Source organism: Ambystoma mexicanum, chromosome 8 (assembly GCF_040938575.1).
Source record: "Ambystoma mexicanum isolate Mex_15411 chromosome 8, UKY_AmexF1_1, whole genome shotgun sequence".
In the NCBI taxonomy this organism is placed as follows: domain Eukaryota; kingdom Metazoa; phylum Chordata; class Amphibia; order Caudata; family Ambystomatidae; genus Ambystoma; species Ambystoma mexicanum.
Window position 1 is genome coordinate 670,152,177 of NC_090929.1, and position 26,470 is coordinate 670,178,646.

The window sequence follows — 26,470 nt, forward strand, 5'->3', positions numbered from 1 at the left end:
ATTCAAAGTTCAATCTTTGCAAGTTGGTTTAATATATGGTGGTTTTACTTTGTTTCCTTCAATTCGGTATTTTAATAAATGTAACATTGCTTGTTTCATTCAATTCGGTATTCAATAAGTTTAACTTTGTGTTGTTTCATTTAATTCGGTATTCAATAAATTCAACTCTGCTTGATGCATTCAGTTCGATATTCAATAAGTAACTATGCCTTGTTTCATTCAATTCAGTATTCAATGAGTTCACTTTGCGTAATTTCATTCTGTTCGTTATTTGATAAGTGTAACTTTGCGTACTTCCATGGACGGCTACTACATTCCATGTCTCTTGGATCGTCCGGATAACTCCAGTGTCCCCAACACCTTTCCGGACCCTGCAGCTCCTTTTGCTGGCTTCTCCCGGAGCGGGAAAGCCTTTCGCCGAGTGCTTCATTCAGCACTCGTCGGCTGTCATGCACAGCTCTGCCTCTGCCCCCCGGCAGCCCCTGCTGCCCACCTTCCCGTCAGATGGATTTTCCTCCTGTAGAGTCTCACCAGCAGGACTCATGGGCTCTTGGTAGATGTCTTCTTGCGCTCTTGCCAGGGGTGGACTGGGAACCAAAAGAGGCCCTGGAAATAATTTTGAAAGTGGCCCCATATTAGACATTTTCAGCAAGCCCAATGCTTTTCCTATGGGAAAATGTGAAAATATCACACAAAAGAGGCCCAGGGTGCAGAGGCCTACCGGGAAATCTCCAGAGTTCACTATAGGCCAGTCCACCCCTGGCTCTTGCACGGCTCCTTATCTGGCTGCTTCCTCTTCTTCAGCTTTCTCTGCTGTTGCTTTCTCTGTTGCTGCTTCTCGGTTTAATATACGCATCTGCAGGCCACCTTTTATTTGTTTCCTTCAATGGGCTGCAGGTGTACTACATTAATTAGGGTTGCCTGACCCTGATTACCATGACATGCCTGACCTTCCTGCATCTTCTTCGTCCCAGTACCAAAGTGATGAGAGTAAGTGGTGTCTATTACTCTCAGTTGCTTCTTCCTGGTCTCAGTACTAGAGTGGGGAAATTGTATAATGTCCATAACTCTCAGTTGTTTCTTCCTTGTAAGTTACTTGCTTTGTGAATACACTGGGAGTTGTCTTAAGCCCAAAGGGGAGAACCCGGATTTGATAATTGTCTCCCTCCCACTGTGAACTTGAGGAGCCCCTTCTGGGAAGGTCTAATAGCCACATGAAAGCAGGCATCCTGCAAGTCTATTGACACAAGTCAATTCCATTTTGCATCAAACAGGATGATCTTCTGTAGGTTTTCCATTTTGAATTTCTCCTCTTATACATACACATTCAGAGCTTTTAAATGTAATATCAGTTTGAATATCCCTGATGGTTTTGGCATCAGGAAGACAAGAGAATAGAATACCTGACTCTGATGATTCCGAGAGACCCTCAAAACTGTCCTCTTTCCTAGCAGCTCCTGAATGGCTTCCTGACACTGCTTTCTGGTGTAGGAGTAATGGTCATTTTGGATGGCATGGGAGGGGCCGAAAATGGTGTCTGACCCCCCCCCCCCAACAGTCCGATTTGCCCAGGTGTCTACAGACCACCTTTCCCAAGTTTTAAAAAGTGCCAGATTATTTCACCCACAGCCCTCCTGTAGTTGTCAGGATTTCTTATTGTGCATAGAGAAGTTCAACATTCCAGGACTGGTACAAACGCCCTGCACTTTGCAAAATGGGATTGTGTGGTGGATACCATCTGTCCTCAGGACTTGTAAGGTAAGAGTTTTTCTGTAATCCGTAGTTTATATGAAAACACAAGTTTCAGCTAAAGGACCGCCAGGAACTGCCTCCAGGCAGATCTCTCTCTCCACCATCAACCCCCTTTCTTGGAATCTATCAAGGTGAAACGTTCAGCGGTCAATTGGACAGGGCGCCACTCTAAGAAGGCTGCCAGAGGACAGACAATTCCTGGGTGACAAAGGACAACATGAACACATACATATGTATGCATACAACAAAGGTCTTGGTTCTTGACCCTGATGATCTATGCCTGGACGTTGATGATGAATTCTTCTTCTGCAACTTGTCTGCATGTTTGTCTACTCTGAAGACTTTGTCATACATGCCAACATTCTGAAGCATCTGGGAGTGAGATTTCATCAGAGACAGCAGGAGAAATTAATTTCCCTATAGGAATGCATTGGGGTTGGAATTATTTTGGGAGAAAGTGAAAAATAGCAATATTTCTAATTGATAAATCACGAGTCTCCTGCCTAAATCAGGAGGGTTGGCATGCATGCTTTGTGGACTTTGTCCTCCAGGGATTCCCCAAACCGTTTGTTTCCTTCAAAGGGAATTTTTAGTGTCTTCGACTTCTGTGACCCCTCTGTCTTTCAGCCTCTCAGGTGAATATGGAGTCTAGCTGATATGGATGCTTACATTGCTATGGTTGTACACTAAACATCATTATAGGCTAAAGCACACAGACATTCTACTTGCTTCCGAATATCAGCCAGAATAGGAGCACGGTCCAAACCACCTTCCATGGCATTACGTTAATTCTTGAAGCCTCCAAAAAACAGTTTTCGCAGTATATGATCCATAAACATTGGCCCCACGCGCCATATGAGCACCCACAAGGGCTTTCTTCATGGCCACATTTAATTTTCTAGCCACAAATCCCTCACGGCCACCTCCTCTGCTGCCATAAAGGACCTCCCCACACCAGGCCGGCCAGGATATCATTGATTTCAACTGCTTGAAAGGTCTCCTTTGGACCTTTGCCCCGCAGGTGGTCCAAGAGGATGCCATCACCCGTGCTCTTCCTTTTCCTTCCTTGAGACCTGCTGCTGTTGCTGTCCTACTCAAGGAAGTGTTTAAAGGTTCTGAACATTTTTAACAGTGGATTGTGGGTAACTAGGAGGTGGTATAAATCCTGAAGAAAAAATAGGGTTCCTGTAGAGGAGGCAGGGCATCAAACGTAGGTACTGGGATGAGGAGGAGGAACGTGGAGGTACTGAAAATAACCTAATGTAATCAGGGCATTACCAGGGGCGCGCGCCAGGCATGGGCTTGGTAGGGCTAAAGCCCCCCCAATTTGACACAGCAGGCATCACTCTGCTGTTAAGCCCAGCCCTGGCTCAGATGGCAAGAACCTGTCACATTTCTCACCTAGGAGAGGGTGTATTTACTTGTTTTTACCGCTCTCTGAGGTGAGAAAACAGTAATTGAAGTGAACATAGAGGCAGAGGACAAAAGCCTGCCCAGGGGATATCAGTAGGCCCCCCTGAGCCCCAAAACACACACACTCCCCTCAATGCTGTAGCTAAAGGCATAACTGCTGGCTCAGCTTTTACATGGCCCATGCTTTCAATAATTACCATTAACTAAAAAAAATGATATTTGTGTGCATGCAAGGATTGTATGTATGCATGCATGCGTGCATGCATGCATGCAAGGGAGTGTGTTAGTGGTTGTATGTTTGTATGCTAGGAGGGGTCTGCAATTGCACACCCATGAATGAATGCAATGTGAATGGTGAGCATGGGTGTGACTGCGTGTGTTAATGAGAGCGCAGTGTAAATGTTCTGGGTGGTCCTGTGAATGGTAGATCATCTGTGTGGGTAAGTGATTGGTGTAAGAATGTATCTATATCTATGTATGTGTGTAGGGGCATTGGAGCATGAACACTTTTTGACAAAAGCATGGCATATTTTACTGCCGTTTTTGGGCAAAGGAAAGCCAACTTGAGTGTTTTTATGTAATGGTGGGGTTGTAGTGGTGGTGGGGGGAATACTACAGTGGGGCTGGCCTAGCTGGGTCTTACTGTGGCATGGAATGTTGTACTCGAATTAAGGTCAAATGCAACATGATGAGTGTTCTTACATGGGGAGGGCATGTTTCCTTATTTTGACTTGACTTTTTATTTAACTGGTGTTAAGGTCAAAGGCAACATAAATATTCTTACATGGGGGAATATAACATGATGAGTGCAACCTAAGTTTTCTTATATGGGGGATTTGTCTAATGATAATATGTTATTTATATAGCGCTTTCGCCAAAGTGCTATACAGTGAACATATTTACATAAAATGTATCACCCAGTTGTAATGTGCACTCATTTATTGAGCTTTATTTATTTATTGCATTTATTGACAGAGCCCAAACCCGTAAGTATCACGGCGCTGGTACAACTTGGTGAGCTGGGAAAATACAGCACAGTACAGAGTAAGAGACAGGCAACCAGGTGCAAAAGCAACATAATAAATAGTACAAGGTCCGTAGAGGATAGAGATCAGGGAGGCCATTTTGAAGTTTGAAAGGCAGAGTTGGCCTTGTCAGGATTTGAACCTGCGAATCACACTCTGATAACAACAGCATGCGCTCAGCCCACTGAGCTAACTTACAGGCTAGCCAGCAAGACCATGTTTTCTTACTGTGGCATTGCAGTTTATTACTGGTGTTAAGGCCAAAGGCAACAAAGTATTCCTACATTGGGGCGGGGGCATTCTTGCAGCCTGCAAGGCAATGTATTTTTACTGCTGCACAACATTTTTTACTGCCATTAGGGAGCAAATACAACATGAGTGTTCTTATATGGGAAGTGGGGGATTTGTGTAGCCAGAAAGGATATATCTTACTGCGGTATTGCTTTTTTTCACTAGCATTAAGGCAAAGCCAACAGGAGTATGTTCTTACATGCGGATACTGGCATGTATTGAGAGAGCTAGAATAGACATGCTTTGTTATAGTATCGTTACTGGCATTATGGACAAAGCAAACATGAGTATTTTCCTATGTGGGAATAATGGCATATATAGGTGCACCAGAATGGACATGTTTGTCCCCCTAGCCCCCTGTGAGTGCTTCTGTGTCCCCCATGCCCCTGTGAGTGTCTGTGTGTCCCCCTAACCCCCCGTGAGTGTCTGTGTGCCCCCCTTGCTCCCTGTGAGTGCTTCTGTGCCCCCTAGACCCTGTGTCTGTGCCCCCCTAGACCCCGTGAGTATCTGTGTGCACCCTAGCCCCCGTGAGTGTCTGTGTGCCCCACTTGCCCCCCGTGAGTGCTGCTGTGCTCCCCTGGCCCCATGTGAGTGTCTGTGTACCCCCCTAGCCCTTCGTGAGTGTCTGTGTGTCCCCCTAGCCCCTCTTGAGTGTCTGTGTGCCCCCTGTGAGTGTCTGTGTGCCCCCCTAACCCCTCGTGAGTGCTTCTGTGCCCCCCTGGTGCCCCATGTCTGTGCGCCCCCTAGCCCCTCGTGAGTGTCTCTGTGCCCCCCTTGTCCCCTGTGAGTGCTTCTGTGCCCCCCTAGCCCCCCGTGAGTGTCTGTGTGCCCCCATGCCCCTGGTGAGTGTCTGTGTGCCCCCCTAGCCCCCCGTGAGGGTCTGTGTGCCCCCCTTGTTCCCCGTGAGTGTGCTTCTGTGCCCCTCTAGTCCCCCATGAGTGTCTGTGCCCCCCTACCCCCTGTGAGTGTCTGTGTGCCCCCCTTGTCCCCTGTGAGTGCTTCTGTGCCCCCCTGCCCCCCCGTGAGTGTCTGTGTGCCCCCCCTAGCCCCTCATAACTGTCTTTGTGTCCCCATGAGTGTTGTGTGCCCCCCTAGCCCCCCATGAGGGTCTGTGTGCCCCCCTTGCTCCCTGTGAGTGCTTCTGTGCTCCCCTAACCCCCGTGAGTGTCTGTGCCCCCCTAGCCCCCTGTGAGTGTGTGTGCTCCCCTTGTCCCCTGTGAGTGCTTCTGTGCCCCCCCGAACCCCCTTAAGTGTCTGTGTGCCCCCCTAGCCTCTCGTAACTGTCTTTGTGTCCTCCATGAGTGTCTGTGTGCCCCCTTGCCCCCCATGAGTGCTTCTGGGCCCCCTGTGTCTGTGTGCCCCCATGCCCCTCGTGAGTGTGTGTGTGCCCCCCTGTGAGTGTCTGTGTGCCCCCATGCCCCTCGTGAGTGTTTGTGTGCCCCCTATCCTCCTGTGAGTGTCTGTGTGCCCCCCTAACCCCTCGTAACTGTCTTTGTGCCCCCCATGACTGTCTGTGTGCCGCCTTGCCCCCCCATGAGTGCTTCTGGGCCCCCCTGTCCCCCTGTGTCTGTGTGCCCCCATGCCCCTCGTGAGTGTTTGTGTGCCCCCTATCCCCCCGTGAGTGTTTGTGTGCCCCCATATCCCCCTGTGAGTGTCTGTGTGCCCCCCTATCCCCTCCTGAGTGTCTTATACCCCCCCATACCTCTGTGGGTGTCTGTGTGCCCTCTGTGAGTGCTTCTGTGCCCCCCTGTCCCCCATGAGTGTCTGTGTGCCCCTGATGCCCCTCGTAAATTGCCTGCCTGGCCCCTCCCTCCTCCATGAATCCCCCTTCTTTTGCCTCCTTTCTACTCTTCACCCCCCTCTATTCTTCCTCCTCACCTACTCTTCTCTCCTCCCCGCCCCCTTGCCTCCTCCTGTTAACTTCGGCACTACCTCAACTGCCGTAAGGCATAGTTAATCCATAGCTGCCTGTCTTTTACAGCCGCCTCTCCCCCCTTTGATAGGTTCTTCGCTTTCACTACTTGGCCCTACTACATTAGCTCCAACCCCCACTTGTTACACAATCCTGGCTATGCCTATGATGAGTTAGGGTGAAAGATACATCTAATGGGCCAAAGGAAGGAGTAATATCTACTCAGCCTCCTGGGCTTGGGGAGGGGCGATAGGATGGAGGATCAGTAGCGCAATGGGTTTAATGTCCCGTTGCACTAACAGATTTCAAAACTGCTATCAAACCCCCCGAAATGTTGAGGCTGGCTCCGCCGCTGGCCATTACACGCTGATGGCTTAAATTGTTTAATTAAACAGACAGTAATTATTTTGGTAAAGCTATTAGCTATTTCGAGGCGTGCTTTTTTGTAACAGAACCAGCACGACTTGGAAGTACACCTGGACTATCTTTACAGCTTAGACGTGAATGAATTCAGCATTATGCAAAGTTTTTATAGATAGAAAAATATTTTTAATGTTGATGGCTAATTATGCGGGAATGTGCTTAATATATTCAGTTTCAACAGCCAAAAACAATACAAACACTGTACAAGTGAATGATTTTAAAGCCGTTCAGTCCCGCAACATGGCGACCTCGCCTGACACAATGATGTATTAAGTTAGCACTCTAGTCCTTCATTTCGAACTAGAAGTACCCCTTCTTCTATTTCTACCATCTTTAGTTTAGTAATATTTATATATTACAGTTATGGCGCTCCTTGCATCAAATGCGAATAATCCAGTTGTATTCTTTGACGTCACAATAGGCGGGCAGGTAAGGAGACTAAAGAAAGGGGGGATTGCGGTGGTTGACCGCGAGCCCGGGTTCTAACCGAGAGTCAGAGAATGCACGTGGTTTGACAGTGCAGTAATGTATTCGGACTCTCTGAGCATTACACTTGCTGTTAACATGTTCCGATTCATTGTTTTGAATAAACTCCAGGCATGTCACAAGCAGGGATTCAGCTATAGTGTGTCAAAAGAGGAAACGTTACTGTGACTGGGTATAAGCGACATCTTTGGTGTGTACAGCAGCACTTCATTCATTGGCATTGGCAGCGATATCCCTTTGGGTCTCAAAAAGGGAGGCATTCAGTACCTAGTAGTAGTAGTAGTAATTGTTTGTCTTGCCTTCATAACTTTTACTGTTTTGCATACGTGCCAACATACCCTATTCCATTTGGGAGATTCTAGTCTAGACGTGTTATTTGCATTCTGGGACTTGCAGTTCTGTTAACCACATTGTCTCTCAATAAGGCACAGTGATGTTGATTTGCCCAGGATTACTTGTTTTGCGCAAGTGGGGAAGCAGATATTTGAGCCCGTGTATCGTGCTTCCATGGTTCATTTTATGCAGAATACTATATCTCCTCCCAGCCAATCTTTAGTTTAGTTGTATTCGAACTTGCAGTACTTGCATTGTGGACGAAAACCTAGACAAGCAAGAGGCAGTCATTTTATAAAATTACATTGCAATGCAGTAACCTGCAGCATGTCACCTTCTAACCGAAAAGCAACAGCAACGCTCCAAATACACAAACAGGGAACATTATACCCTTTCAGGAGTGGAAGATGTGCGCTCTGGTGTTCGTGTAGGAAGGCACACCCACAGAGACCCAACGCAGGGAGAACTGGCCACAACCTCTTTTTCAACCGACTGATGACCTCCTCGCCTCCAACGTCATATCCCCTCAGTAATTTATTGTTTGCTTGTTCGGCGCTTATACAGGAATTACATTCTGTTTCAAAGCGCCCACAGGGCAGCAGGGAGGGAACATGGGATAGCAGTACAATTAAATAGAAAAAATACAGATGGGGAAGGGACGGCCAAACCTACTATGCCTTGTGAGTATTCAGAAAGTGCAGGAAGGAAGAGGGCAGTGGGGTAGGTGCTGTGGTGTCCATGCTCAAGGGTGAGCCACAGATAAAGTGCAAGGTAAGGTAAGTGCTATGCGGCCAGGAGCCACGTTGGGAAGAAACTGCGGATGGTGTGCCGAGGCAAGTGCTGGGGAAGACAGATTCTGGGGAGCTTGAATGTGAATGGTCAAAGGCCCAGTGGATGCATAAGGCATACGTGCCAACCCTCCCGATTTAGGTGAGAGACTCTCGACTTTTCGTGAACAAGTATTGCTGTTTTTCACATTCTCCTGCCTAAAATACTTCTATCCCCAATGCCTCCCTATGGGAAAATGTGTGACTCCCGATTTCTCTGAAATCTCCCGCCCAGGTGAGTCGGAATGTTGGCATGTGTGGCATGAGGGTCGAAGACACCAAGCCTTGAGATCATACCAATGGTACCTAAGGCGGAATACAAATGCAAAATCACAGCAACTGTGGGATTAGCAGATGAAGGAAGAAGGGAAGGAGGAGAAAAAGAGTAGAGTCTTGAGGTGATTTCGGAACTTCAGAAGGTCCTGCTCAAGACCAGAGGGAGGGGAAGGCTGTTCCAGAGGAGGGATCTAGCTGAGGAAAGTGAGCGGCCTCCTGCTCTCTGTTTAACTAAATGCTTTACACACAGAGAGTGGGTGCTAGAGGACCGTAGAGGTCTAGAAGGAGACTATTTGTTAAGAGAGAGTCCCCGGCCCCAGACAGCCTTGTGGATGGTGCAGAGGGATTTTAATTTGATCCGTGCAGCAACCGGGAGCCAGTGGAGGCTTTTCAAGGCAGGAGTAATGCGGTCCCTGTGCTTAAGGCCAAGTATAAGTCTTGCTGCTCTATTCTGGATTAGAGGAAGAGGTCGCAAAGTGGAAGAAGGTAGATTGAGGAGGAGGCATTTGCAATACTCAAGCCTAGAGAGAACCAGTGCTCGGGAAACATTGAGCTTCTGGGGGAAAGTGAGAAATGGGAGAATTCCTTTGAGATGGAAAAGTTGGAGGTGGGACGTTTTGGCAATGTCCTGCGTATGAGGGTGGAAGGATAAAGAGGAGTCAAAGATGACTCCAAGGTTTCTGGCTTCAGAAGAAGGAGCAAGGGGGGAGCCCAAGGTGGGAGGCCAGAGAGAAGGGAGGAAGGAGGGAGCAGGGATCCCAATAGGAAGGATCTCAGTTTTGCTGGCATTGAGGCAGAGATATTTGGAAGAGTACCAAGCCTGGATGGCAGACATGCAGTCGGGGATGAAGGAAGGTGCGAGTGAGTAAGCAGGAAGTCTGAAAAAGAGTTGTGTCATCTGCATAACACTGGAAGTTGGGGGAGGAGGAGATGAGGCGTGAGCAAGGTAGATGTTAAAGAGCCAGTAATTATGTCCCTCCACATAGCGAGGCTAACATGCCCCTAAGTACACTGTGGCACCTCCCCCTTTCTTAACCTTGAAATGGGCTTCAACCCATTTCTTCATTTAGTCTGGTGGGTTTTATTTTTACCCTGACAGGACGTCTCTCGCCTTGGTGTTCCAGGCTCCTTCGTGGGGTACAGTGTCAGGGCCTTTGAACTGCTTCCTCCTCCTCTGCTGACGCCTCGCTATCGCCGTCATAGGGTTTGTCTGACTCACCCGACCTTTCCTCTCTCCAGCGCCTGGGGGTCTCGCCCTGAAATGTCTTGAAATCAGAAATATTTCCCGTAATCGTCCTTCCTTCTTGGTCACCTCTAGTGACCATGGTGCCATTTACTTGCGTGATAGTCATAACCTCTGGTGCAAATGTGGCATCTTCTTTCCTCAGTCTCACTTGCTTCACCAGCACACTGTCGCCTACTTTTAATGATCTTTCTGTAGCCCCCCTCCGGGAATCAGATGTCTCTTTCATCTTTTGGTTCGCGTCTTTTTCACAGATGAGCTTTTCCGTAGGGTGTGAAGAGCCTAGATCTGGCCCTTGCAGAGGTCTGGTTCGAATCTGCCAGCCAAATATGAGGTTAGCCAGGCTTTCCCCTGTGGTGCTGTGAGGTGTATGTCTGTATTCCCTTAGGAACTGGTAGAGTGCCTGTTCGAAGGGCTGGCCTCTGACTCGAGCCAACTGTAGAGTCCTCTTGATGTTACGAATAAATCGTTCGACCATGCCGTTGGTCTGGGGCCAAAGCAGCGTGATTCTGCGAAGCTTGAAACGCACATAGTTTGCAAAGTCTTGGCTCATGAATGGTGGGCCGTTGTCCGTCTTAATGATCTTAGGTATGCCATGAGAATGCAGTCTAATGCTGGGATGACAGCTGAAGCGACCATGGAAAATATGTTTTGCACTTCCAGGAACCTTGAATGTTCATCTACCACCGTTAGGGCATATTGGCCATCCCTGGTGGGGCTGAAGAAATCTGCTGCCAGTTTCGTCCCAGACGTTTTCCGGTAATTGTGACATTTGCAGTGGCTGAGGTTTGGCCGCTGGAGATGTCATGTTGAATATGGCCCTTTTTTTTAGCGTGTCTTCCACCCTGCTGTCCAGTTGCGCGAGCCATATTTTCTGGCGCAGTAGCTTTTTGGTGGACGCAACTCCTCTATGGCCTTTATGTGCTAAGTCGGTGACAAGCTGGCACAATTATCTGGGCGGTATACACGCATTTCGCCGACCTATTTTTGGTCGTGGTACTTTTCATCGCCGGATTTTACATTGCCAGAAACCCTGTTTCTTTTATTTTTTATTTTGGAGGGTGTTTTGTTGGGGTATTATTAAATTAGTAAGGGGGGGTCAGGGGTGGGGAACCACCCTCCAGAATAAAAAAACAAAAACCGGGTTTCTGGCGATGTAAAATCCGGCGATGAAAAGTACCACAACCAAAAATAGGTCGGCGAAATCACGTAGAACCATCTGGACAGTACAATCTTGCTCCCTTTCAATATGACATGGTCTTTTCATCTTGCACAAGGATCAACATTTCCACTTCTTCTTGCGTGGCGGGGTCCAGGTGTTTGGCCTTTTGTTTTGCGTTCTTCATTTTTCCTGTGTTGATCTTGTTGTAGGGTTGTCCATGCAATCGGGAATGGCTTCATCTGGTGGATGGTATTTAAATAGGCCTCCGCTATGAATGGTTCATGCTGGCCGGATTGTCTTGGATGCCATGATAGGTAGTCCGCTGGGTTTTTGTCTTTCCCTGGTCTGTGACGGATTGTGAATTTGTAGTCCTGTAATCTCAGTCCCCATCTCGCGATCCGCGGGGGCATCCTCGCTGTTGGGTTGCCATAGATGGAGATCAGGGCCTGGTGGTCTGTAATGACGGCAAATGCCTTACCATATACGAAAAAATAAATGGTAATGTTCGCAGGCACAGACCACTGCCAGGCTTTCTTTTTCCGCCTGCAAGTATCTTTGTTCGGTGTCACAGAGGCTGCGACTCGCATAGGCAACTATATGTCTAGAGTTGGGCTGTCGAGGCTTAAATTGGGCTAGTATAGCACCTAACCCGACAGGGCTGGCGTCTACTGTCACCTCTGTCTCTTTTGTCGAACTAAAATAGGCCATGTCTGCAGCCAATGCAATGTTTGCCTTTATGGTCTTGAAACTGGCCTGGCACTCTGGGGTCCAGATGACTTCTTGTTGGTACTTCGTGAGGTGTCGTAAAGGAGCACCGATGGTTGCAAAATTCTCTATGTATCTGGAGCAATAACTGGCTAAAACCAGAAATGATTGCAGCCCGGAGAGTGTTTGGCTTGGTGGTTTCTGTCAGTGCTGCTACTTTGTCAGGGTCTGGCCTCATGCCCTGCTCCAACAAGATGTGGGCAAAGAATGTTAAGGTCTGCTTCCAAAATCCACACTTGTTTTTGTTTAATGTGAACTTTGCTGCTTCCAATGCATCATCGTGTTCACTCACACATTGTAATTGAAACAGTTTGGTATATGTTTAATCACCTGATGTAATTCCTCTTGGAATATTTCTGCTGCTGATGATATACCAAAATTGAGTTGCTTGTAGCGAAATAGGCCCATGTGGGTGACAAAGGGGATAATATGGCGGTATTCAGAGGCCAGTACCTACTGGTGGTATCCTTTATCGAGGTCCAATTTAGAGAAAATGGTTGCCCCATTGAGTAGGTGGATCATGTTGGTGTGATCCTGGATGCTTGATGATGTTCCCTTTGGATTGCCTCAGTACCCCTCTGGCGATTTCTTTGGCACTGGTACAATGGGGTAGACCCATGGTGTGGGTCCGCTTGCTGGTTTGATGATGTTGAGATCAAGCAGGCGACAAAGTTCCCCCCTCCACCTGTTTTTGTATGTTGATCGGAATTCCCCTGTAGTGCTGGGCGATTGTATTAACCGCGGGGTCGATGTGTAGTCGTACTCTGTGTTCTTTTGGTTTTCCCAGGCCTTTGAATAGATTTGGGCACGTTTTCACCATATCTCTCTGTGACCATGTATTTGCAGGGCATAATGTAGTATAGGTTTTATACTAGCACCATATCCATGGCAGTTTTAAAACTGACTATGCATCTGCTGTTTGCCTTTGTTGATAGTACATGTGATTGAATGTCCCCTGTGTGAGATTTTTAGGCGCAGGTTGTAGTGAACATGCCCCTATTCGGGAGTGTTGTATTGGGTCCATAGGATATATGTCCACAGTGGACAACTTTAAATTCAGAGGGTGTGGGAGTTCGTTGTACATTTCATTGCTCATGACATTTACTGTTGCGCCAGTGTCAATCAGAAACTCGGTGGGAGTGTTGTTTATCTGTTGTAATAGGACAGGGCTGTGTTCTTTGGCTATTTCATTGCTCAGGACCCACACATATCCTCATTTCCTTTCATCATTTGAAGAGCCTGATGAGTCGCTTTGTGTGTGGGCATCCACTGCCACATAATGGACATTTCTTCTTGAGCGGTATGAGCTCCTCCGCTCTGGGGGATAGCTGTGGTCTCTTCCCTCGAGACTGCTCACCCATATCCCCGCGAGGGCCTCTATCTTCTAGAGTTGCAGGTGGAATTTGTGTTTTCCACACAGTATCTGGTGTGTCGTCTTCCTGCTGGGGAGCTTTGTGGCGGTGGGGCGTCGCATTTCTGCAAACTGCCCGGAAGTGGTCCACTCTCCGACATGCAGCACAATGTTGCCCCAGGGCTGGGCCTGTGCCCTCATGCAGGAAGTCATACCCACACCTAAAGCAGGACCTTTCTGAGTTACCGGCCTTCTCACCTTGCAATAGTTTCTGAATAGATTTACGTTCTTTGGCAGTTAGGGGTATGTTTAGCTTGCTCATGTTGGTGACTTGCAGAGCAATGGCAGATTCTGATCTGGCTATGGCCAGTATTTCGTCTAGAGGTCTTTGTTTTTGGAGAGGTTTTTTCCAGAAGTCTACGGACTCGTACCCTGATATGACTTGCAATCGGATTGCTTCTTCTTTGGATTAAAGGTGGAAAGCACAGTGTTTCATGCAAATCCAGAGTCTCATTACAAAATTGTCAAGCTTTTACCTGGTTCTTGGGTCGTCGTGTGGAACATGTACCTCTCGAAATATACATTAGTGTGTGGAGCAAACTAGGTGGCTAATGCATCCTGTATTACTTGGAATGTTGCTTTTTCCTCATAGACTAGTTCATAAAGGATGTCTCTCACACCAGTGCCTACTGCCAGGATCAGCATGTTCTTTTTCCGCTCCACACCCATGAATCCCATGGACCCTATGTAGACTTTAAAGTCCTTGGTTCATCGAATCTATCTTGGGCCCAAGTTGCTTGTGTCAGCCAAATCAATAGCTATGGGCCTGCCACGGGATGGCCTCTGTTTGTGCCAAGTGGCATGTGCCGGAAGACGGTATAGGCACAGTGGTGGGGACGTCCTCTGACATGGCCGCTCCCTCAGCTGCCACTGGGCACCCTTGGACTACTTGTAGTATACACTGCAGGGTTTGATGCTTTAAACCCCACTTCTGGTTTCTATGAGGAGGGCCGATGATGCCAATGTGTTCTTAGCCTCCTGTGCACCTTAACACAATGGTGTGGTCACCTGCCCGTGCATCCTTCAATTTACAAGGGGTGTGGCATCATGACCTGTTTCCATCAGGAGTGGCATGCTGTGTGTTGGTGATGGGGGAGGGGCACTCACCACCGCTGCCCGGAACAGCACTTCAGGGTCGATGTCAGTGGGGCCAGCAACCTTGAGCCTGCCGGTCGCACCCTCTTGTAGTGTTCCTCCCACTCCGGTACCAGGGTCATGCTTGTTGGGCTGGAGGGAGCATGGCGACAGCCCCACAGTGTGGGAGGGCCTTGATCCTCAGTCTACCGCTCCGGGTGATTCCCTGCTCCGCACGCGTCGGCGCTCGTTGCCAAATGTGGTGTTTGTGTAGGAAGTGGCACCACAGTTCGATCAAGCAGGGGTGGGCACCACAGTTCGATCAAGCAGGGGTGAGTCGGTGCGAGGACCTCACCCACACAGTGACCCAACGCAGGGAGAATTCGTCACAACCTCTTTATTCAACCAACTGACGACATCCTTGCCTCCTAAGTCATATCCCCTCAGTAACCCTGTCACTCCCACATAATGAGGCTAACATGCCTCTAGGTACACTGTGACATGCGCCTTATCAAAAATGGCCTAACTGCCTGGAACAGGGCTACCCAAAGAAATAAAGCATCCAACCACAAATCACCTTAGAATAATAGTACCTCTATGGATCAACCTAACCAGGCCACTGCCCACTAAACACTCTCTAATACTCTGCATACTCCTCAAACACTTAACAAGGAAACAAACAAAAAAACAATGCAAACTACAGACACCCCACAACTCCCAACAGGACACTAAACCAATCGCACACAAACCACCCATATACATGCATGCACCAAACACCACATAAAATCGACCAACTAAAAACAAACCAGCGCACTGGTGATGTCCCTCCTTTTTCTTTTTTTCTCAATATCTTTTATTGAAATCTCGATAAACATGGCGTTATATTGACATTACTTTCCTTAAAAAAAAGGCATTGAAACTTCATTTTACATATTCTTTTAATCCGACTCTTCCCCTCCCCCAAACCCCAACGAATGTTAAGTAATAATTTTAACAAACAATATAGAATGTAGTGAAACAATTATTAGTTCCTTTCAGTGTCCCACGATGCTGTTATATATTCCAGGCTATGTCTCCATTCAGCACACGTTTCTTCCCACATACCCCACTCCCCTATACTTTTCAGATTTGTTCAGTGCATTAATTGTGTAATAGATGTTTCAGAGTTGGTGGTCTAAAAACATGTGTTCTTTATCATATACAAACTCAAAGAATGGGGCCCAAGTTCGGGAAAATCGTGGCATTGTTTCAGTTGTATGCGCAGTCAGTTTTTCTATAGCCACGACTTCCTAAATCTTGACCCACCAATATGATGCAGGCGGTCCCTCTTTCGTTTTCCAGAAACGTGCTCGATTCAGTTTGACCGCCTGGGGCCTGAGGCCGGGAATGCACCATCGTCGGGCACCTCTCCTGGCAATAGGATGCAAGGACAAATAGGGAGCAAGGCTTATCTTTTACCTTTGACTTGATTTCTTGCCAATAAGTCTTTATTATAGGGCATTGCCACCACATATGTATGAAGTCCCCCAGCTGGCCACTTCCATGCCAACAGCGGTCTGAGTAGTCTGCAGAAATCACATGTCTCTGCGGGGTCATGTATCATCTGTAGCACAGTTTGATTGCACATTCTTAAAGACCGTGCATCTAGAGATTTTGAAGGTTCGGGCCCATATTTTCTGCCATGAGTCTGATAGTATCGCTGCCCCTATATCTTTCTCCCAGCGCGTCATTTAAGGGAGTTTGTCGTCAATGTGGGCCTTCTCCAGCAGGCAGTAGCAATGGGATATCTTCCGAGTCCCTTGTCCCTCTGAGAGTTCGAGTTCAATTCCTATGGGAAACCTTGTGCCCACCTGTGTTACTCTGCGGTTGAGTCCCAGTGTCGAATTTGGAAGTACCGAAAGCGTTCCGTTTCTGGTAGAGTACATTTTTCTTTACCTGCTATAAATGTGAGGGGAAGGCCATCTCTGTAGAGATCCCTAAGTCTTAACGTCCCCATGGATTCCCATCTTGTAAATGTCTCCCTCGTCATGCCTGGGGAGAATTCCATATTCTGCAATATTGGTGGCATTGGTCCCCGGCCCCCACCAATCTCCAGCTGTGCTTTTTGTAAGTCTAACAACTTTTTTTCAGGGATAATGATCGGCAGAGCCAGAAAGATAAATGAGAGTCTAGGTAGGAATGCCATTTTTTACTGCAGTGATTCTTCCCAGCCACAATGGCTCATCGTCCACCCATTTAAAGGGGAAGGTTGCTCGCATCGCTATTTGGATTTTGGCTGCTATTCCGATCGCCATTTCCCACTGATTTCTGGTGATTAATGCGAAATCCGGAGACTGTATAGAATCTGTCAAGGAGATCCAGCAAAGGTGGGATTGATTGCATAGGTTTTTGGAGAAAGCAAAGGACATTGTTGGCATAAAGTGCCGTTGCCTTCGTATGTCAGGCCTAGGATGAGAGGGCTATTCTGAATCATTTGTGCAAGGGGTTCCGTGGCCAATGCAAAAATGAAGGGGGAGAGAGCGGACATCCCTGCCATGTTCTCCTGCCCAGTGGGATTGGAGCTGTTTTGGTGTCATTGATCCTGATTACTGTGGACGGTATTTGGAAGTTGGGCAGTATTAGTTTGCCAATGATAGGCCCAAACCCATATGCTGGTGAAACAGCTTGGAGGAAGTCCCATGACATGCTATTGAATGCCTGATGGGCAACTAGGGAAAGAAGCGAGTGTCCCCCTGAAGACAAGTCCCTTTTACGCACACTCCAGAGCGAATACAACCCTCTAGGGAAATAAGCCAGGAGATAAATTTGCAAGGATAACAAGGTTTAATATCACAGAATACAAAGATAAGCAAAGAACTCTGCTGTATGAGAACTTTCTGGTTAGTTCTGACACAACCAAGAGCTTAAAAGGCCTGGTGGCGTCATCACATACAGTAAAAACCTGCACCACTGATTGGTGATACTATATACATGGGCCTACTCCATAGGGGATGCCAGGCTTTCATTGGTTGGTTCAAGCACAGTCCGTCAGGCCCCACGTCGGTCCGCTGGGCTCCTCCTGTCGGAGTCAAGGCCAAGTTGCTCAGGAGATACATTTGTCTAAACTCGCATACAAGGCCAACTATTATATCGCTATGGCATGCATGTGGGCGGCTTGGGGAAATTGGTGCCAGGGGGAAGGGAGGATGAAATACAGTCATACTGACCCACACATTCTGGGCTTCGTTGATACCGGACCCCTCACACTCAAGGTCTCCACCCTGGGATTGATCTTGGATTTATCCCTCCCTGTACCTTGTGTTACAAAGGATGTATTTTATGCTCTGAGGTAAAACAGTCGCTCATGCTTAGATCTTATGGACAGTTGATTTGTGCTAGGACAGGGGGGTTGCTTGCTTATCATGGAATGCAGGGGTGTGGGGGTCGAGTCATTGGTGTGGGGTTTATTTTAGGCTGCCTGGGGGGGGGGTCCGGTTAGAGGCCTGCTGGCAGCTTGGTGGTGATAAATGGATGCTGCGCGTAGCCTGGTGATGTCTGGCGCTCTTGCAGGGCACATTCCTCCAGACGATACTAAATGCTTGCAACAGTGAAGGGACATGGGGGAAGTGGACTTCTGTGGGACCTGGCGGTGTAATTCGTTCTACCCTAATGATGTTGGGCATAGTGCAATCTTGCCATGGAGCTCGGCTGGTGCAGCGCAGTCATGCAAGCCTGTGTTTTCACCATAACTACAAAATGGCGTTTCTTTCTATGTGTCTCCTAATGTCATGTATCTGCTGTTCGCGCTGTATTACTTTCGTACCGAGTTTCATAGTGGTTTTCGCCCCCCTTATACACTACCTCGTAAGGGATTCGCCTCACCTGAAAGCGCTTAGGGGGTGGGATATGCTAATTTCCATCCCAGCATTCCTCCTTTTCGTTACATCTACAGTAATAAATTCTCCCCCCACCCCATTTTTATGCTTGTTAGCCCTTCTCACTGCCTCCTCCCATGCAGCAGTTCCCTTTATTGGCATCCAGGCTCTGCACAAATGTCTTACGCTTTCCCCTGCTTGCGCGTATTGCTCAGGTACTTTAGTATTCCCAATATTAACCATCATCGTTGCGCTATTAGGTACTGCTTTGGCACAACACCGGAGACCCAATTGGTACAAGCAAATAATCACCAAGATGAACACGATGATGGGCACCAACATTTTCATCAATGTTCTGAGCCATGACGGGACCCAGCTAAAGGCCATGGTTAGCCAATCTTCTTTTTGGATCCCAAGCTTCTTTCTAGTTCATGTACTGCTGCAATGACTTGTGGCAATGTTCCATAGAAAAAGATGTTTTTTTTTATCTGGGCATGAATGTTTATGCTGCAGATTTCAGAAATAATTCTTTAAGCACTTGGAATGTTTTTTTATCACTGTCCCAGGAGCACTCCCTTGTAGTCCACTCACTGGTGTTGTCTTGGGTTGGCGATGTATTTGCCAGTATTTTATACTCTTGATCTCATATATATTTTATTCCCCTGCTTTTTTCCTTTTCCGCAGGGGTCCCCCATTGCATATCTGACCTTGGTCCTGAGGAAGGCGGTTATTTCATCAATACGCCGAAACCTACCTCACCCCTGCATTTTGAGTCCCAGCTATGCACGAGTGGGATGCCCTTTAAGAATCACAAAGGCATCATACGTAGACCCCGAGTAGATCTGCAAAACATTGAATTCTACATAGCGGTAGAACCAAATTATTTGCCTGAGTGTTGCATAGAATATGAGATGTTGTTTTCTCATGATTAGTTTTGTTGTCACAAAATAATGACTTTGAATAGACTTGTGAAACAATGGATTGCATGATTTAGTGGAACTATAATACATGCACAAATGTTATGGAAAAATGAGATTTTGTTTCTAAATGAATAGATTATGGTTATGAACTTGATTGATGTAACCTGTTTTCTGTTTTTGCTTTTGAAATAATCTAATGATATATCTGGAATGATACTTGGATATAAAATCCCAATTGTGATTATTTTAGATTTTTATTGATTCCTTATTTTTGTTTCTTTCTATTTTGATTGCTAATATTTGAATTTGTAAAATTTTGAAAACTATTGAAATACATTTTTCATAAATAGGTTTTATGTTCAATAAAGAGTGTATGTACATTATTATAGTTGACAAATCGCCATAATGGCAAATCAATATGTGTTATTTAACTCCATATTAAGATGGTTTACTGTTGATCAGTGAGCCGACGAAAGGACACTACTAGAGGTAGGGATTAGTGGCGCCTAGGCAGTAGTGGTCCTTCTTTAACCATCACACATTGAGACAGTGTGCAGTGAATTATTTCACTGCTGTAATTTGAGTCAAATTTCCTGTTGGGACGTTCTTGTTTGTTTTGTATTTTCCTTCCCAGTCCCAGACAGAGTAGGGAGTTACCCTTCAGTGTATAATGTTCCATTTTCAGCATCTTCGGAAGGTACGAATGTGCAACATGACTCCCGATCTTTTTACAAACACCTCCTTCGTGGCCGTCGGGAGATCCACGCCATATCTGTTTTGCATTGTCATTAGTCTAAGGGCCCTCGGCTCCACCTTTATGACATTGAACCCTTGTTCGCTGGCATTAGCCAGCTGAATCGGCTCCCATCTTACAATTTGGAGCCATTTTGCATTGGCTAATGTCTAGATGCTGGGTATTAAGGATGCAAACAATTTCTCTGCTGAATTATAGAACTTGTAATTGCGCAAGCAACTCAGACGAGTCTTTAGATAAGTAATTTGAGTATCTTCTTCGCAGCTGGTCATAAGGCTCTTTCTCAGGGAGGATGCGAAAGTCTGGTGGTTGCATGGTGTGCAGTGCTTCGATTGGTTGAGGGCACAGTGGCCACTTAATCAAGCATTGGCCCCCCCTTCAGGTGTTCTTCTGACACCATTAACACAGCAGAATGCAGGGTTGCTAGCGAACATAGCTCCTCCAAGAAGGCGAGATGTGCAAATACGCTTGCTGGCCGCAGACCCAATAATAGTCCATCAGTGCTGCAGTGCCTTTTCTGAGGTCTGGGATTAGGATAGTTCTGTTACACCGCTGGTTTGATCCGACAGAGACCGTTCCTTCACTTTAAAAACGCAGACTGTACGTCTTTTCTTGATGTATTTTTACCGGTTACTCAATGGCTGCAATCCAAGTTAGTTTGGTGATGTGCTCTGTCCGTGTTTGTGCACAGGTCTGCTCCAAGAGTGCTATAATATTTTCGGACGACCCTAAAAGTCCTTCAGCTTTGCATGCATGTGTTGTTTCTTGCCACTCGTTGACATATCTCGCCTCGTCGATCACCAGATGTGGTTCTTTCAGACAGTTGGGGTTAGTGGAACTGGTTTTAGATTTCCGGGGGTCAGGATCGATGAGTTCTAGATGGACGTTGCGTGCCTGGAAAGTGCATTTGATTTTACACAGTGCAAGATGAATTAGGCATCGGGTCTCGATCGTGAGTACTTCTTGCGGTACTAAGACCGTGGGTGCCCCAGATGCATGCAGTATTGAGGAACAGACATAGCAACTCCAATTGGTAGTTTTTCTTCCCATTGCACTCATGTCGGAGTACCAACTGTTCGAGTGCTCAGGATGACAAAAATCTTCGACTGCATTGAGGCCTAAACCATGGTATGCATCATATTTATGCTGACACGATCGCCTTTTCCTTCTGCTATTATGTATTGCGTGCCTTTTGACTACTGTACTTCTGCTGCTGGTCATATTTATATTGCTGCTTCCATTACACAAAGAGTTCTTTACATTTGGCAGTAGTATTTGGAAAATGTTGCTTGTACATACAGTTGCATAGGAGCTGCTACTATTTGCAGGGATCACACTATGTACTGGTCCTACTTTCGTTATATTGTTTTGTTAATAGAAATTGAATGTTGTGCTTTCATTCAGGTCAGGGCTCAGGCTGGAACTGTGGACGTGTCATTACAGTGGAGGATATGGGGCTCGGGTAAATTCAGTTACATTTGGGCATACAAGGCTCAGTTCAGTGACATTGTATGGTAGTTCAGTTACATTCGAAAGTAATTCAGTGATTCTGACAGGTAATTCAGTGGCATTGGGTGGTATACTCATGTTCCAGGTCTCCATGCCCCCCCTTCTTTTAGATGGCCAGCCTAGATAAAAGATGTTCCCCAATAAAAACATTATTACTTTAAACAAAATGGAGGCCACAGTTATAGCTGTACATTCTGGTAATACTATTTCTATCCGCATTTGAAGGGTATCTCTGCGTCGTCATCTCCATTGTTGTTGCACCTGCGGTTTTTTGAAAAAACAGGAAAGGGTGGGAAAAAACAGAGGGTGTGTGGGGGGGTGGGGTGGGGTTGGGAGAGAGAGAGAGAGAGAGAGATTTCTATTTCACGTAGCTGGTGCTCTAGCAGCAATGCATGTATTGTTTATTTCTTCACATGTACTTAATATCATAAGCAAGAAGCTACGCAAACTGAGGTAGTTGTGTTGTTTTCATTCTGGACACTTGGTGTCGAGTTGGGTGGGGCCCTGTGAATGTCGGAGAGGTGTATCCAATATCTGAGCCCCTTCACCTATACTGCGAAGGGGGGTGGAAAACACAACTTTGTAGGGCCCATGGAACCTGGGGTTGTTCCATTTTCTCACGAAACTTCTGACATAGACCAGCTCACCCAGTAACATTGGGTGTACGGGTGTGGTGTCAGTTGTGGTGCAGTTGATGTTTGTGCGTTTTCTGTGTTTGGCTGAGCCATTTGTTTTGCAATACATCTTAATGCACGTGTCAATTGGGACAGATATTGCTTACATTCTTCCCCCAGGATTATTGCTCTTCTCACCGGTGACAGAGGAGTCTGCATGCACATGCCAGTCAATATTTTGTGGGGGGACAGGTGGTGGTCCTTGCTGGGCTGTGTGTGTAGATGAAACAGTGCTAGGGGCAAGCAATACACCCAGTTCTTTTTTAGGGTGTTACATAGTTTGGAGAGTCTGCTCTTAACAAGGCCGTTGATTCTCTCTACCATCCCATTCGCTTGTGTGTGGTAAATGGAACACCTACAATGTTTGCTCCCTAATAGGGCATTTATTTCCTTGAAGATTTCATTGAAAAAACGGGTGCCGTTATCTGGTCTTAAAACATCACACGCTCCCCAATGGGGAAGACCTCTGAGGAATTTCGAGGCGCACTTGGCATCTGGGTGGGCACATGGGTCACCCTCAACCCATCTAGAGAATGGACACACCACTACAATTGGATATCGTGCCCCATTGCATCGTTCCCCCATGTCTGCATAATCTATGTGCAGTTCATGGAATGGGCCGATAGGGCGTGGCAGATTTCCTCGCAATGTTCTGAGGGTCATTCCTGTACTAAATACTTGGCAAGTGGTACATTGAACAACCATAGTTGAGAGGTGCTCCTGCAAATTGGGGATACACCATTCTTCTTGAATGTCTGCTGCAATGTGTTAGAGCTGTGAGAAGGGTAATGCAATTGCTCAAAAGGTGTGTGTAATGACTCTACTTGCATCGGTCCGTCAGTGACTGCACGCACCCACGTTTGAGCCATATATCCTGTTGTTCTGTGGGTGCTCTAAGCTGCAGCTCCATTATCTGTGAGACAGGGAGAGCTGTGTACGCTTCTGTATCTGTATTGCGCTTACTGTGGTAACAACGTACGCGGCAGACGTGGGCACTGGGAGATATGCTGCAGCTGTTGCTGCTGCGTCGGCAGCTGCGTTTCCCAGCAAGATTTTGTCTGTATTGTGTGTATGTGCTGTGCATTTGACAACCACCACCGCAGATGGTTCTGCAATGGTGGAAATCAATATGTTGAGCAGGGCCGCATGCTGTACTTGTGAGCCATCTGCTCTCCTGAACCACCTCCTTCTCAAGTGCGACAGACCTGCATGCACTGTGGTGGTTGCATAGGCAGAGTCTGAATAAATGGTAACATAGCACCTCCTAGAGGCCTGCAGGGCTTCTATGAGTGCTACTAGTTTAGCTGCTTGTGCTGAATAATATGTGGGTAGTCTCCTCTTCATTACAAGCGTTTCATATTCTCCCTCCTATAAGCGTACCACTGCTGCCCTAACATGTCTTTCACCTGTTTCCTGATTCATTGACGCTGACCCGTCAACAAAGCAGATTTCTCCCTCATCTAGGGGGCTGTGTTTGGCTTTAGTGATGTCATCATCTTCGCCTTCATAAGATGCACAGTCCTGCTATTCCAAATCTTCGGCGGTGCATGGTTGTGTGAGGAACGTGGCTGGGTTTACTGTCTCGCACCTTACAACATGGATGTGGGGGCTTGACAATATGATTTCATAAGCTGATACGTTCTGTGTGGTGACTGTGAATTTTGAGCGATCCAAAATCGCAAAACGTGAGTGTACCACGTACAATGTTACTAAGCACCCCATGACAATTGTGGAGCTTTTTTCAATTGCAAAGGCCACAACAGCAAGAGCTTGTCCCTGTATCACTGAGTCGAGTGTGCCACTGTAATAGGCCAGTGGCTTATGGCCCATTGTGCTGTTTTGGGTGAGTACAGCTGTCATCAGTGTGCCATTTGAGTTTGAGAAAATGTAAAACTCCTGTTTGTAATCTGGGGTGGCAAGGACAGGTGCTGTCGAAATCACTTCTTTTAAGTCATTGAAGCTTGTTATCATCTCTGGTGTCCACTCTTTTGTGTTGTTCTCCTACTGTGCCTCCTTGAGGCCCTCTAGGAGTGGTCTCTTGTATGCTGCATAATCTAAGATCCATGCTCTGCAATAGTTACACAGCCCTAGGAATCTTTGCATGTCTTTTACTGTGAGTGGTTTGATAGTGGCACGCACTGTTGCTGCCCGGTCAGGGATTATTCTTTTTCCATCTTTTAGATATGAGTTGTCCCAGGTAGAGCACCTCCAGTTGGCAGTACTGTAGATTTGCCTTGTCCACTTTGTACCCTTTTCTTGATAGCAACTGCAGTAATGCGATGGAGTGCATTTAACAGCTTTTCTGTCGCTGCAGACCACTAGGTCATCTACATATTGAATTATTGTGCTGGGTACTTGCATGTTACTGAAGTCTTTGTGCAGTATTCTATTGAAAATACTAGGGCTCTCGCAGTACCCCTCGGGCAAACAAGTGTATTTGTAGCGCTTTCCGCTCAGGGTAAAGGCTGTGAGATATTGTGAGTCTGGATGCAGGGGAACTGAGAAGAAGGCATTCTTCAAATCCACAACAGAGAAATGAGTTGCCTCTTTGGGATGCTGCACTAAATGGACACAGGGTTTGGGACAAGTGGAAAGTCCTTCTGTACTACGTCATTAAGGGGGCGTAGATCCTGGATCATCCTCCAACTGCCTCCTGTTGCTTTTTTAATGGGGTATATGGCCATATTGCATTGTGAAGTGGAGGGTACTATGATCCCTTGGTGCAACAGGGCCTGCCGTTTCATCTTCTATTCCTGCTAAGTTATTCTCTTCCAATGAGAGTTGCGCATCAATTAGTTTGCACTGCGGGCTGACCAAGTCCTCTCTTTCCGCCGTTGGGTGAATGTCATTTTGTATTTGCAGCGGGAGGTTGATCTCATTTGGAAAGGGCTCTTGCCCGCCTGAGCTGGTTACCCCGCAAATTCTTTTATCGTCGCTGTTGAATCTAGTGGCTCCATCGAGCCTTTGCCCGGTCCTAGATTCTCCTGTCGGTCAAGTGAAGGCTAGTGATGGTTTGGTTTTCAGTCACTTCTCCTTCAGTCACTTCTCCTTCACACCCCGCGTGCATTTCATTTATATCATTTGTATCGTTTATCTCCATTATGTCCGATACTACCGGTGAGGGAGCCGTTTCCATGGCAACTTCCATGTTCACACGGCTCAGCTCGAACTGTGGGCTATTTAACGCTCTCTTAAGTCCCTCCATGGATCGCATCTCCGAAGGCAGATAGGGCGTTATTGGAGCTGTTATGGTTTTCAATTTCGGATTCGCCAAGAAACTCTCTGCTGTTGATTTAAGTACGTTTTGTGACCTTTCGGCAGCAGCTTTCAGGACCGGAAGGCTGGGCCCGGTGGGTTGGGGTTGCCGGAGGACTATATAAGCACTATGACGGCATCTCCTACCTGTGGTGTGTTGGACTTCACTCCCCAGCCCTGGCGACACAGTCGAGTTCAAGCATCGCTGCAGAGTAGCGGTGGCTAGATCCAGCGCAATGGTCAGCTGCTCCTTCAAGCCCATCTCCTCACGCCGCAGACGCAAACTTCTCAGGCAGCGGCCCTCTTCCTCGGGAGTCTGTATCCTCCCCTCCACTGCCATAGACATCCTGAGACTGCAACTCTGCAGCAATTCTGCGGCCGCTCTGCGGCCAAAGGTAGCTTTTAAGTGGGTCCTCCCACAAAATCAGCAAAGCTGAAAGTAGAACAGAATGATAACGAGCTGCCTGAGACTGCAACTCTGCAGCATGTACACATATATCAACTCAAGCATATTTTAATATACAACTAACTCAGTTGTTGTACATGCATGTATTGTGGATGGGAAATGAAACATGTTTGTAACAAACATGACCGCTGTGCTAGCTGACCAGTAAGTTAATGTATCCTTCTTTTGTTCTTGTGTTATACCTACCTGGCCACTTCCACTTCTCCCAACTCTTCTACTGCGCCTGCTAATATTCTTCCCACTCTCTCTTGTTTCTGGGTTGGCCGTTTCAGTCACCTTTTCCAGTCTCACCTATGCCCTCAGAGCCTCGTCTCTAACTAGGCATCTACATGTCTCTGTCCATCTTGATCTGTTTCTTTTTTCAATTTCCACACCACCTCTTGTTGCCATCACCTTTCATATTAAGGTCACCAATTCCACCTTTATATTACAATGATCACTTTCGGTGGAGCACCCAATAACCCCTATCTTCAAAAGCGTGTGTCTTGTTTGTGCTCCACTTCTCTATTACTCTTTCCCTTCCTCCTCTCTCTCTCTCTCCCTCACCCCTCCTCTCTCTCACCTCTCTCTCCATGTCGATGCTCTCCCCCAGCAAGATTGGAATAATGAAAGTTGTAGCGTTCCCAATCTCATTCTCATATAAAG

The 26,470-nt window shown here is 47.0% G+C and overlaps 1 protein-coding gene across 2 annotated transcripts in view; it reads left to right on the forward strand.

Annotated features, from left to right (window-relative positions):
* Window positions 1–6,308: 6,308 nt before the first annotated feature.
* Window positions 6,309–26,470, forward strand: part of PPIH (peptidylprolyl isomerase H) — a 307,526-nt gene continuing 287,364 nt past the window's right edge. Inside the window, exon 1 of one of the 2 annotated variants that reach the window (XM_069610463.1) lies at window positions 6,309–7,245. In XM_069610463.1, the coding sequence (XP_069466564.1) occupies window positions 7,180–7,245 (66 nt within the window). In that variant the 5' untranslated portion in view covers window positions 6,309–7,179. Of the gene's footprint in view, window positions 7,246–8,171; window positions 8,316–26,470 lie in introns of those variants that run through there. The other variant, XM_069610464.1, reaches the window with a different exon arrangement.